This window comes from Schistocerca cancellata, chromosome 1 (genome assembly GCF_023864275.1).
Source record: "Schistocerca cancellata isolate TAMUIC-IGC-003103 chromosome 1, iqSchCanc2.1, whole genome shotgun sequence".
In the NCBI taxonomy this organism is placed as follows: domain Eukaryota; kingdom Metazoa; phylum Arthropoda; class Insecta; order Orthoptera; family Acrididae; genus Schistocerca; species Schistocerca cancellata.
Window position 1 is genome coordinate 1,179,954,238 of NC_064626.1, and position 14,649 is coordinate 1,179,968,886.

At 42.4% G+C, this 14,649-nt stretch overlaps 1 protein-coding gene across 2 annotated transcripts in view; it reads right to left on the reverse strand.

Annotated features, from left to right (window-relative positions):
* LOC126094227 (uncharacterized) overlaps nucleotides 1-14,649 on the reverse strand; it is a 481,158-nt gene that overhangs the window by 9,349 nt on the left and 457,160 nt on the right. For both annotated transcript variants that reach the window (XM_049908779.1, XM_049908780.1), the window contains 5 exons: nucleotides 4,671-4,805; nucleotides 4,411-4,575; nucleotides 3,147-3,278; nucleotides 1,794-3,011; nucleotides 645-915 (listed from right to left, as the gene is read on the reverse strand). In XM_049908779.1, the coding sequence (XP_049764736.1) occupies nucleotides 645-915; nucleotides 1,794-3,011; nucleotides 3,147-3,278; nucleotides 4,411-4,575; nucleotides 4,671-4,805 (1,921 nt within the window). The remainder of the gene's footprint in view (nucleotides 1-644; nucleotides 916-1,793; nucleotides 3,012-3,146; nucleotides 3,279-4,410; nucleotides 4,576-4,670; nucleotides 4,806-14,649) is intronic.

Here is a 14,649-nt window from a genome sequence, read left to right on the forward strand (position 1 = left end):
CACGTTTTTCAAAAAAACTGTTTCAGATTTTTTGTTTTCCAAGAGATAAATATAAAGTCTTTGTCTGGCTTTTCCAAGTTTACTGCTGTTGTATCCCATATGTTCAGTAAAAAAAAGTAGGCCAAAGTAGTCCGCTTGTTTTAAATGTGTAAACATTTAAATTTTACTAAGCAGTTCTTTCCCCAGCACCTACTGATAACTGCATAATTTTCTGCCTGAACTGAGATTTAATACAGAGTAAAATGCACTTTGATTATACAGGGAACAGATTATACAGGGAACAGAATAACTCTGAGGCAAATAGAAGAGGCCTGTGAATCATACCAAAAAGAAACTATCGAGTTTAAAAATATGCAGAAACATGAGTAATTAATTTATATATAAACTGGGTGCATGATCCATTTATGGCTTCAGTAACATCATATCAAACCTAGTACAACCTAATAACATAGGTTTTTTTTTTATCTTATTCAACAACACATACATGAGGAAAGATGCTAACTGCTATTTGCTGACAGGTTGTAAATACAACCAATGCACCTCTGTTGCTAGCCTGCAAATGCTTCCACAAAATTAAATAAAAACATCCCATATTTATGTAATAATGCTCCCAAATTAAGAATTTTAATGCTGATTCTTCTCACCTTCCTGCGAAGGGTGGCTCTGCAATAACAGTCGTCGATGCAAGGAACGAAGTCGCATTACACACGTATTGTGCTTCATGCGAGCCAGGGTCATTGTCTGAGTATTGTTATAGGGAGCATCCATGGCAGCACGTGCTCTCCCTGTTGCTGCATGGCACAGTCCCAGTGCTGCCTGAATGTCACCTGATTCCTCAGCAGCTCTCGAGCGTTCCATAAGTTGATCTGCTTCAGCACAGAGTCGTTCACAGTTTGCTTCTGGTATTTGTGCCAACTAAAAAGGAAAAAAAATGCTTTTACTTACTAATGCTACCACACACACACATATAACTAGTGAAAGCAGAGGAAAAAGAAACGATATAACTCTGGTTGTAACAAGTTTTGTCTAACAAAAGGCTATAGAAGTCTCATATTATTGCACCTTGTATATTCAAGCATACATACTGTTATATTCCAAACTGTCATTAAGTGCCTTTTATTACAAGTAACACAAACAAAAGTGACTTTTTACTGTTTCTACATACGTTCCTCTCTAGAGAGCTACTTAATAATGATCGTAAATTATTTGGACAGTGTCATAACTAATAAATACTCTTGGGAGTCTGTTTCAAAGAAGGCATTCTGTATTAAATGTAACTTATAATAATGGAAAGTTCAGAATGGAATAACAACAATATTATGAAAAGGATAGACTGTTACTCACCACATAGAGGTGGTGCTGAGTGTTAAACTGGCACAATGAAAGGACTGCCAAACAATTAAACTTTTGGACAAAAAAGTCCATATTCAGAACTGCAAAACACACACACATTCACACAAATAAAACTCACAACACACATGGCAATTGCCTTTGGCCACTGTGGCCCAACTCAGTTTAGCAGTATTTTCATTGTTCCTGTCTACAACTTGTTGCCTCCTCTATGAGGTGAGTAGCAATCTGTCCTCTCTATAATGTATAACAATGATATATTAAATAAAAACTACAAATAAAATGTGAAAAGAAGGCAAAAATGAAGTTTAAAATGTCTGTTGATAGAGCATTCAATGTGAGTCATTTGACAAGTTACTAGTATTCTCTGCCAATTAATGAACAAATACCGTATTTCTATAGTTATGATACTATTAGTTTTGTACGCATAAAGGAAAAATTACCTGCAGATTGTATTTCAGCCCTTGCTGAAGAGGTAAGCTGTCGGTGGAAGACAGTGAGTAAGAATCATATCCAGCATCATATGGTCCACTGCTTGAACTTGACAGTTCTCCAGGTTTAATGCCAGTTGGGCTTCGTGGTACTCCTCCCTGCACTCTCGGTTGCATCTTGCCAACAATATAGAGGTACGGATTCTCCATTGATGTGGAAGATGACGATGAAGCACTGTTCCTGTCACCACTCCAGTTGCCGGAGTCTCTCCTCCTTGGGACATTCAGATGCTCTGGAATGTTTATTCCATCTGGGCTTCCAACAGGTGTTCCATTGTAGCTGCCACCACTGTTGCATCTTTGCAGAACCATCTGTTGTTTCTTCTGCTGTTGAAAAGTCAACACATTTTCTACCGCCTTGCGACTTATGTAGCTGGGTTCCGTTCTGTTTGCGACGCAGTCTACTTCGTCTGCCTCTTGGTGTTTTTCAGCACCAAAAATGGCATCCTGAATGTCACTGAGGTTCTGATACTCACAGTAGGGTTTGTTAACAACATGTGGATGTCCATTGTGATGCTGTGTGTTATAATGGTGCAGCGGCCCTTCCGGGCTAGGTGTTATCGCTCTGCGAGGTGTGGCAGTAGTTCCACTTACTGAGGCCGACGTCTTTTCCGGACTAGGCGTAATGGACCTACGCATTACTGGGTTTTGATTAGGTGCAGATGAGAGGAGAGGGCTCTGTAGGGGATGCGAAGAAACAACTGCTGCCCCACATTTTGATGTGGCCACTGGGACAGGAGTCACTGTTTTGGGAGCACTGTCCGTCAGGACTGGAGTTCCACTCTGAACCGCATACAGCAACAGCAGGGGCTGGTACCGCCCTCGGCGGCACCTTTCCACAACTTGCTCCCATCGTGGGCCAATTTCTCTAACAGTAGCATCGTCGAAGTAGATCCAAACACGTAACTTTGTGTGAAAGAAAAATGTGGAATAGTGCTTGCCGTAGTAAGTAACTACGCCGACAAGGCAGTGCACTGTAGATGCTGCCCACCGATGATCCACTACACTGTGGAAAACATCTGACAATCGGAGTGTTGTTCCCACAGTAGCAAATACGTCCATTATATGCTCGAGTGTGGGTCGTTCAGAATCCCACACAATTCCCACAGATACTATCTCTGGACGATTCATCAGTGTGCGGCATATCTGGATCTTTGCACCACAAGCACTCTGTTGAAGAAACAAGAAAGCATTGTGTTAAAATAGTAATCTATATACTGAACTATATATCTATATACTGAAATTATTCTCTATTCTATTTCCAGTATTCAATGAGAAACAGAGTTAGATGTGTGTTCTAATTACCGGACAGTCTCGAATATCTCCCATTCCACCAGCCTTCCTGAGTAGCTGTCCGAAGAGATCAGGATGCAGAGCTGTTGCAGACGTCTGCCGAGCCTGGGCAGTGAGTGCAGATGCTGAGACGTAATGCACCATCTGTGGGGAGTAACAAACAATTTGTGAAATACACATCAAAGAATGCTTATAAATTTTATAGGACTGTTGTTTTCTTCTACATTATATTAGGCTGCCAATCTAACAGCTATACTGTCTTTCTTTTGAAGTACTCATTCATACACAAAATTCAATACCATGTCTATGAAGCAATAGTTTAGATTAATTTTCCTGGCCCCAACACCGTGTGCTAACTTTGATTTGATTGTAGACTCTGAACACACTATATAGTAACACAAATTTTTGCTGGTGGGACGTCCACAACTATCAAGTGTAATGTTAAAGATTAAATAACTGCAGGGGATGTTTTAATCATGAACATTACTGTATGTAGTTTTTCCCACAAAAAAATTTCGTTTTCACAGAGAGACCTTCACAGGCACTTAATGTAGTCTTTTCTAAATGGTGTTTTACAAGAACTGCCAAATCGGTATTTAAATAATACTTTCAACAATGATACCACTTTCTTCAAAAATATCTATTTTAGAACTGCTGATAAGCTTTGAAAATGTTTATAAGAATGACACTAAAGGTTTCATACAAAAAAATGGTTCCCTCCCAGTTAAATAACTTTTGAATGCTTGAACTCACGTGGCACAACAAAACTACTTTAACAATTTAAACTGAAATAATTTCCCTATAATCTGCTTGATTACATATCACTTTGCATGACAGACACACAAACATTCCTTAATATAAACAAGCTTTGTTCGCTAAAATTGTCTCATTTTTCCATAAACTGAGAGTTCCAAAAAATTTCAAATACACACAATCTTCCACAATCATATCTTCATAAATAGCCTAAGCTGAATGTGAGGCACCTTAAGTGTTTTATTGAAGGAGGTAATAGATGTATGAATAAACTGTGGTCACTCAACAATTAGTGGTTTTAAAAAGAATAATTCTCTTATATGTAAATTTACATTGTTCTGAGCTAATTTCTTTCGAACACTTAAATATGGAATTTTGTCATCGAGAAGTGAGAGAAGAAACTAAGACCTCTACCTCTTTACTCAGTTACTGGTGAAATAAGTATTGCAGTCTTTCGTGTGTATCATGACCACACATAGCTGTTTTGTATTGACTATATACGGCTGACTCTGCTTCTCATTACCTGTGTGAATGGAAGGGGCTCAGATGTTGCACCACATGCCCCACAAACACTCTGCTCCACGAGCGTCATGGCAAATTTCTGGTGAGGTATACAATGGCGAGCATTGCACATATCCTCTGCTTCACCACTTGCAATGTGAAAGTGAATGCGCAGCAGGATATTTTCCTAAAAATGATAAGAATTTTGTTAATAACTGACAAGTCAGAGTCTGTATCTCAGGTGCAAATCTGTGAAAATAATTAGTTAAAAGCGTCACTTACGAAACATTCAGCAGCATCATCCATAAACCCCAGCTGAAAGCGCTGCTGGTCGAAGAACGATTCTGCCAAAGCTCGCCGCAATGCATCTGGAGGAAGTGCGCTCTCTTGGCTGAACTGCAGTTGCGCAAAGAGTTCCTGTAACATTAAGAATAAATCATATGAATCAAGACAGCTATGGAAAATAATGTTTCTTGGTGACTTGTAATTAGTTGTAGAAATATACACTGTGGGGTAATCACAAACATGAAAAAGAACAACGTAATTTTGGCTATGAGTAGTATATATCAAGTGACCCTTTGGGGCTGCATATTACACGGTCTGTATTCATAGCCACAGCAGGTGTGACCTTTCCACAGCTGTTTAACACAGACCAAGCCACATTCTGCCACTAATTTAATAATATACACTGCATTTATTAGTATAATTAACAGTGATGTGTAACAGAGACATACAGCAAGAGATCCAGTTAATGATATGAAATTAAAATTTGTAAGTAGTGCTGCACAGCCCTTTAAGGGCCAAGGGTTTTGTGCACTTATTTATTTGCCACATTTATATATCTTTGAAATAACTTACTTTTAATAAATAAATTTCTATTTGAAGTAAAATAACTTTAATGTCTAGGCTGCAAGTTTCCTATCACAATTAAAGTTTTGATAGCTAGTTTTGGTTGTTATCTGCAACCATCTTCAGATCATTATTCAAAAATGTGAAAAGACAGTGATTAAAGATTGGAAAGCACCATTAGCTGTAGTCATGCAATAACAATCATTTGTAACTACCAAAACAATAACACAGTACATAGTTTTAAACATCACTATGAGCAAGCCAGGTTCTAGACCATAATTCGCAGGATACGCAACAGGAAATTTTCCTATATTATCGTCATTCTGTGAGATTACAGCCTAAAACCTGGCTTGCACACAGTGATGTTTATAAACTGTGTACTTGTACTGTTTTGGCAGTTATGAATGTGTGTTCTTGCATGACTATGGCTAATGATGCTTTCCAATGCTTCCTCACCGCCTTCTCACTTTTTGAACAATCTGAAGATGATTGCAGATAGCAACAAATTAGTTGGCATACTTTATTTGGGATAGGAAAACTGCAGTCTAGGCATTAAAATTTTTTACTTCAAAAAGTTTTTATCAGAATAACATACTGCTAAGGGAGAGGGATAAGGTAATAAATGATCGACAACACTTAGCAGACTATGTAAACGAGCATTTTTCAACTATTGCAGAGAAGTTACAGCAAAAATTCCCCAAAACAAATATAACACCTGTAAATAATGTTGCACTACATACAATGATGTTGACACACTGTTGAATGGATATCTTGTTTTCCACTTCAAACAAGGACAACAAAAGGCTGCGGTTTATTGTTTTTCCACAAACCGTTTCTGTATTTGAGGCTCATATCTCCAAAACAGCAAGTTTTCTCCAAGACTTTTCGGAATATATTGCAGTCCAGGCAGCTGCAGGGCAATGTTGAGTTGCCTGTTTGTTCTTATGTTAGCGGCTTCCGTTTTCTCCATCGAAAACATCTTTCTGTTCCTACCGCAGAGGTACCCGTTGGCATCACCTGTGACATCTTCATCACTTTCAGCTTCCTTCTCAAAATTATTATCGTGATAACGAAATACTCGAAATCTTGGTCATTATCACTGTCATTGAAGTCTGAGAATTCACTGAGGCGTTCTTGAACTCATCAGTCTCGCATAGGAGACGTTGCACAGACGGGCTAGCTTTCCTCACCACGGAGAAACGGATTAAGTTCAGCAAAACCATGATACGCAAACACTACGGTACAGTACGTCTGTGAGACCTCTGAAGGCCGAAAAATATGAAACAGATCGCAGCAACAATGCCCAATTTCTTGCCATCCAGTAGGAAGGTACACAGAAGAGTCTACTTCACCTCACAGTGGTGTGTGAAACATAGCCAGACAAAAAACTGTAGCGGTCTGACAGACCATCCACAGTTGCTAAGGGTTAATAAACCACATGAAGACCGCCTTCTCCACGGGCTTCACTAATTTATTTTGTTGATGGAAAATTCCGTTGTGGAACACGGTAATTAACTGTTCTGTTAATGTGTGCTGTAGATTTGACTTCTAAGAATGTCGTAATTAATCTATAATGCTACGATGGAAAACTGCGTAATTATTTCTTTAGTAGGAGATAAAGAAATGTCAAACACGAAGGCCGAGACAATGGACAATCGATTTCATTTTTGTCTTTTATTTCGATACATCGCGGATATTTCTCTTTCGTCTTCTTGTTTGGCAAATATATTCTCCAGAATTCTGAAGTTATTCCAGTACCAATAGTTCGCAGAAACGAACAGAAAACGATTTTTGATCATGTTTCCAGCATATCGCTACGTAGCGCAACAATGCTTACTTAGTAAAACAGATGGCGCCAGTGCTACTGCAGCGGGGCGTGGCAAGAGTGCATTTGTTATTCGGGTTCCTCGAACTCGTACGCCCACTGTTCTCTTTTTTTAGAACCGAGCGTAGTAAAGCGTAGATTGGGAGGCATCACTATAGACGAGGTAAAAACCTGTTTGGGCGGCCATTTGGTCCTTGACCGCGCGCGGCTGCGAGTAAGACGCGCCAGCCAATGGGATGCGAGGACAAGGGAGACGCGGGACCGCTCGCCATTGGGGGGAACAACTGGCAACGCCGCAGCTGCCCTTTGTGTCCGGCCGTGTTGCTGGATGCTGCCTAGAAGCCAATGTACCGCCGCGGCGGAGTACTACACAAAACGAAGACTCGGCAGAGGTGCAGCGCTGGCTCACCGCCAGCTAGCCAGTCGTCCTGGCTTGGCGGAAGACTTTCTGCATGACGGTTTCTCGGGTTACGAAGGATGCGCCGATAATTTGCCGTTGACGAAGACAATAATTTTGGAAGCTGCTTTAAGGCATAAAAAAAAAATTCGCTATGGACAAGAGTGAATCATCAAGACAATTTAAGTACAGGTGAAAGAAAGCAATAAGTGAGGTAATTTGGGAAGTTTCAAGCAGAGTCTCTGAATTATTGGCGGCTTCGTGCTGATCAGTTGCAGTTAGTCATGTCCAAGCGCCAATGCGGCTTAAAATGTATTGCATATTTGTATTCAAAAAAGGTCTTGTTGGTGGCAACACAGAAAAAACTTATAACTCACTAAATTAATTTCTTATCAACTTCGCTCAAATACATAACAGAAAGTTGGCTAACCCGAGAAACAATATAATTACAAAAAGAGTTCCAACTCGCGTGTCTACACGTTTCTAGCAGAGAGTAGAGACCTAGCTGGGATTAATTCAACGGAGAAGCGCACGTAAAAAAAGGACACTCTTTTTTAACCAAGAATCGGAGTAAGACTAGCTGGCAGTGCGTGGATCACTGGGAACGTCGCCAGCTTTTAATGGGAATGTCATTTACAAGGAAGACAGTCATCGAGATGACTTGAAACAGACCCCTAGCTAGCATGAGACAAGGAAGCGATTGGGGGGAGGGCGGGGGAGGAATCTCCAAAAGTAATTTAGGGGATCCTGGCATACGGAGACCAAAAGACTGCATGTAACTTTGAATTCAGATCCTCGCTACGGTTATTCTGTTGTTTTCCTCGGTTGTGTATCAGAAGAGGTCTCTTAGGGTATAAAGAAACTCAACAACGTAATATTGAGTGGAGAGAGATAGAATTATCAACTTGGTGTAAACGTGACAAAGGAAAAAACTGTGCAACCCAGGTGGCCTGTTGTCTAATAGTTCAAAATAGCGCTGACATAAATTTGTTTATCCAGAAGATTAGAACAACAATCTGACCATTTCGAGCTGAGAACAGGAATCAACGACTTATTTTCTGGAAAAATTTCGAGACAACGTATTTCATTCCGCAGATTGAACAAATGAATAGAAACCTATCTGGCGTGAGAATAAGGGACAGAATATATAAAATAAATTACTTTGTGGTTATTTCTCGTGATGGAAGACGTGAAAAATTTACAGTGGCCTGTGGCGAAACGGCGGAGGAACTTCGTTTGCTGTTCCGTGTTTCACATCTGTCCAGGAAACTTCACAGCACTTGCTTAGATCTAGTTCGCGAAACAAGGGAAGTGTAAATTAGGAAGGCACTAAAAGAAACGAACCTCTTTAAGTCTGTTCGTACGCTCGGAGCCACAGCCTTCACGACTAACTTGTGAGTTGACGAAAAACGCCCGTGCATTTGACGGCATAAAATCACTGTTTGGAAACATATTTTTGCTGAGCTACTGAGGTAACTGTGGTCATTTTTAAAGGGGCCATGAGATTTTTTAATTACACATGGTGTGTAACTTGTGCATTTGACGGCATAAAATCACTGTTTGGAAACATGTTTTTGCTGAGCTACTGAGGTAACTGTGGTCATTTTTAAAGGGGCCATGAGATTTTTTAATTACACATGGTGTGTAACTTAACACAAAATGAGAGGGAGGCGGGGGGGGGGGGGGGTGTTGCTTGCATAGCCGCATAAACACCGGGTCGCAGAGCCTGCTGTGAGTCCGCCGTTAATTGCAGTATCCTACACTGCAGACTATAACAAGCGCCATGCCACTGTATTTCTGCTTTCTATGGTTAACGAACGCTGTTAGAAAGTTGGTCGATCTATCTACAAAACCATGTTTGCTTCAGCATCTCGGTAGATAGGATACAACAATCATGAGTTACAGAAAATTTTGTTTCCACGGCCCAGCAGTAAATTGTCGCACTAAGAATCAACAGGTCCTGGGTGCGATACCCAGTGAGTCCTAGGATTTTTAGTTGTTACTGACCGTATCTTTCAACACTGACAATGTTTGTTAATGGGAAAACTGCGTAGTTGTAGCGTAGTTCCCAGTCTCGCTATAACTTCAAATGGTTCAAATGGCTCTGAGCACTATGGGACTTAACATCTATGGTTATCAGTCCCCTAGAACGTAGAACTACTTAAACCTAACTAACCTAAGGACAGCACACAACACCCAGCCATCACGAGGCAGAGAAAATCCCTGACCCCGCCGGGAATCGATCCCGGGAACCCGGGTGTGGGAAGCGAGAACGCTACCGCACGACCACGAGATGCGGGCGCTATAACTTCCTGAGTAAGTTATTTCAAAGATCGGAGTAAGGAAACGGCATACCATCTCAAATAGGACCGCGCCTAGTAAAGCACTGTGGTGTCCAAACTAATATTTGGGTTGATGACAGCGTCAACGTATACAAAAGTATTTTATATTAATGGCTTAGGAAACATTCAGCATAATGCGTTAGAAGGAAGTTTGTTCAGGGCTCCATTTGAAGACGTGTGATTAACATCCACGAAGAGAATAAATGCAACTGTGACTGTCAGGCAAATTCAGTGGCAACTGAACTCCACCATCAAATAAGATGATTTTGTATTGACGAACATTGTATTTCGAACATTATTGTTCCTCTCCGAATGGTTAATATTTATGCCATTTTTGTGTAATGCTGTTGGTTATTGTTAAAACGGTAAACGTGTACAACACCCAGCCATCACGAGGCAGAGAAAATCCCTGACCCCGCCGGGAATCGATCCCGGGAACCCGGGTGTGGGAAGCGAGAACGCTACCGCACGACCACGAGATGCGGGCGCTATAACTTCCTGAGTAAGTTATTTCAAAGATCGGAGTAAGGAAACGGCATACCATCTCAAATAGGACCGCGCCTAGTAAAGCACTGTGGTGTCCAAACTAATATTTGGGTTGATGACAGCGTCAACGTATACAAAAGTATTTTATATTAATGGCTTAGGAAACATTCAGCATAATGCGTTAGAAGGAAGTTTGTTCAGGGCTCCATTTGAAGACGTGTGATTAACATCCACGAAGAGAATAAATGCAACTGTGACTGTCAGGCAAATTCAGTGGCAACTGAACTCCACCATCAAATAAGATGATTTTGTATTGACGAACATTGTATTTCGAACATTATTGTTCCTCTCCGAATGGTTAATATTTATGCCATTTTTGTGTAATGCTGTTGGTTATTGTTAAAACGGTAAACGTGTACTTACAGTGTACCCAACTATTTCGTTGCGTGCTGCGGATGGCAATTGTGCGATGAATGATGGGAAGCGAATACAACGACTCGTGTGTCGGATGTGGGTAACCAACGTCACTGGTTTTGCCTAATTTCCCTTGATTCGTAAATGAAGTTAGCTGGTATTTCATTTAAGGTTGGCTATTAGGTCCTACCCTAATCACTATGGGACTGATGACCTCAGAAGTGAAGTCCCATAGTGCTCAGAGCCATTTGAACGATTTGAACCTAATCACTATCCCGGAAAAAGCGACGTATTTCGGAAAAAAACAAGTAAATGTTCGTGGCAACCAAGATTATGAGATCGAGAGATTGGCTACTGTATACTATCAACGGATTGGCTACGACCAATCATAACAAACTGTCAACAGCAGCAGGCAACGGAAGTGCTCTTTGGCAGCTAGAAATGTTACAAAACTGCTATTTAAATATCTATATAGAACTTTTACACTGACACAACATATGTAGTAGTTTTTAGAATCTTTTTATAGCTCATATGGAAATGATCAAACAGACAATAATAATACCTATTGATGAAGCAGCACCTGGAGACATACGTATAGGGTTCGGTGGTATTTTTGCGACAGAAGTGAAATATTTGTCAGCGAATTACGAAATAATCTCTCAGTTCGAGAAAAAAATTTACAAGATATTTTTCGTTCGTTGTAACCAGTTCTCTTAAAACGATTTGCGCCAAAAATGCCCTGTAGCCTGAAATAAATAAATAAAATGACGGATTATGTACCTTCATAATGTAACTGATAGCGCAAGAAAACAGTTCATTTACGGATAGTGTAAAATGAAGTGCGACCAGTGTTGCCAACGTCGTGCGCTTGGAACAATAAGGCTGCTGCATAAAACAACAAGCAGAAAGACACGAGTTGCATCAGCGGCAACTTCAAAGCCTCTTCTGTGTGTGGGTGGGTGGAGGGGGGAGGGGAGGAGGAGGAGAGGGGTGCTTGCAGAAAGGCGGCACTCCTCGAGGGCGCGGCACGTCAGACGTGACGTCACGACTCTGTGCTGCCCCCTTCCCTGAAACGCCACCGGGCCAGCACGGCTGCATTACGTAAGGCGACACACTTCTCAAGACTGGAGTTTCTTGCAGTCTTTGTTCAGGTCTCGTGCGAGTCCACTGCCACTGGCCGCAGCAGAGCAATACTGTGATCTTACCGACTTCAACGGAGTAGGGGAAGAATGGAGACGACGGCTACATTAATACTGACAATGACCTAACTCAAATGGCTCTGAGCACTGTAGGACTTAATATCTGAGGTCATCAGTCCCCTAGAACTTAGAACTGCTTAAATCTAACTAACCTAAGGGCATCACACACATCCATGCCCGAGGCAGGATTCGAACCTGCGACCGTAGCGGTCGCGTGGTTCCAAACTGAAGCGCCTAGAACCCCTTGGCCACACTGGGCGGCCAAGGATTTAACTGTTAACCGCTGCCACATATAAGGGGCGTTCAGAAATAAACGATCCGGAGGCATAATTACAGAAACCAGTACCTGTATGTTAGAATTATTGACACTGGCTGTTGAGACACTTGTCCCACTGTGACACAAGGCGGTGAATGGCTGTCTCATAAAATTCCCGGGGCTGCGATGTTAAATAGTTCCGCACGTACAGCTGGACGCCGAGTGCAGGAAAAGGTTATGGTGAAGTTCTTCTTTGACCAAGATGGCCCCCTTCTGATCCACTTCCTGCAGCACGGGACAACAGTGAATGCCCAGCGTTACTCGCAAGCCTTGACCACCCTTCGCCAAACGATCAAATCAAAACGACCAGACAATCTCACCCGTGGTGTCATTCTGCTCCACGACAATGCGAAGCCTCATACGGCCAACACAGTCGCGGCACTCCAGCAGAAATTCAAATGGCAGGTTCTCGGCCCCCTTCATACAGTCCGAACCTCTCTCACTGTGATTACGCCATTTTTAGTCCCCTTAAAAAGGCTCTGAGGAGCAAACGATTCACCTCGGACGACGACGTCCGGCTTTGCGTCCGGAACTACGTGCGGAACTGGTAAGCGCCGCAACCCCGGGAATTTTATGAGACAGCCATTCACCGCCTTGTGTCACAGTGGGACAAGTGTCTCAACAGCCAGGGTCAATAATTCCAACATACAGATACTGGTTTTTATAATTATGCCTCCGGCTCGTTTCTTTTTGAACACTCCTTATACATTTCGGACGTTGGCATTTTTACGGCGTTACGGCATGTGGTAACATGTATTGGCCGGCCGGTGTGGCGATGCGGTTAAAGGCGCTTCAGTCTGGAACCGCGTGACCGCTCCGGTCGCAGTTTTGAATCCTGCCTCGGGCATGGATGTGTGTGATGTCCTTAGGTTAGTTAGGTTTAAGTAGTTCTAGGTTCTAGGGGACTGATGACCTCAGAAGTTAAGTCCCATAGCGCTCAGAGCCATTTGAACCATTTTTTAACATGTACAGGGTTATTACAAATGACTGAAGCGATTTCACAGCTCTACAAGAACTTTATTATTTGAGATATTTTCACAATGCTTTGCACACACATACAAAAACTCAAAAAGTTTTTTTAGGCATTCACAAATCTTCGATATGTGCCCCTTTAGTGATTCGGCAGACATCAAGCCGATAATCTAGTTCCTCCCACACTCGGCGCAGCATGTCCCCATCAATGAGTTCGAAAGCATCGTTGATGCGAGCTCGCAGTTCTGGCACGTTTCTTGGTAGAGGAGGTTTAAACACTGAATCTTTCACATAACCCCACAGAAAGAAATCGCATGGGGTTAAGTCGGGAGAGCGTGGAGGCCATGACATCAATTGCTGATCATGATCTCCACCACGACCGATCCATCGGTTTTCCAATCTCCTGTTTAAGAAATGCCGAACTGGCATTCTGCTTTAGCCTTTTCCGTAAGATTTTCCAAACCGTCGGCTGTGGTACGTTTAGCTCCCTGCTTGCTTTATCCGTCGACTTCCGCGGGCTACGCGTGAAACTTGCCCGCACGCGTTGAACCGTTTCTTCGCTCACTGTAGGCCGACCCGTTGATTTCCCCTAACAGAGGCATCCAGAAGCTTTAAACTTCGCATACCATCGCCGAATGGAGTTAGCAGTTGGTGGATCTTTGTTGAACTTCGTCCCGAAGTGTCGTTGCACTGTTATGACTGACTGATGTGAGTGCATTTCAAGCACGACATACGCTTTCTCGGCTCCTGTCGCCATTTTGTCTCACTGCGCTCTCGAGCGCTCTGGCGGCAGAAACCTGAAGTGCGGCTTCAGCCGAACAAAACTTTATGAGTTTTTTTACGTATCTGTAGTATGTCGTGACCATATGTCAATGAATGGAGCTACAGTGAATTTATGAAATCGCTTCAATCATTTGTAATAGCCCTGTATTAATAACAACAGCTAGTGAAAGAAATTGCATGAAGTGACATATATACACTGATCAGCCAGAACATGACGACCGCCGGCCGCGGTGGCCGTGCGGTTCTAGGCGCTGCAGTCCGGGACCGCGGGACTGCTACGGTCACAGGTTCGAATCTTGCCTCGGGCTTGGATGCGTGTGATGTCCTTAGGTTAGTTCGGTTTAAGTAGTTCTAAGTTCTAGAGGACTGATGACCTAAGATGTTAAGTCCTATGGTGCTTAGAGCCATTTGAACCATTTTTGAACATCATGACCACCGACCTACTCTATATAAACCCGTCCAGGCGATAGCAGCGTCACCTGGCGAGGAATGATTGCCAATCAGACAGTCGCAGGGAGCTCGTAGTATCAGTGAGTGCGTTGTCCTCGTGTAGAATGGGGAAGGTGCGCGATCTACCGGTTTTCGACCGAGGACAGAGTGTGATGGCCCGGAGGCTCGGTATGAGTGTTTCGGAAACTGCACGACTTGGCGGGTGTTCGAGGAGTGCTGCGGTCAGTG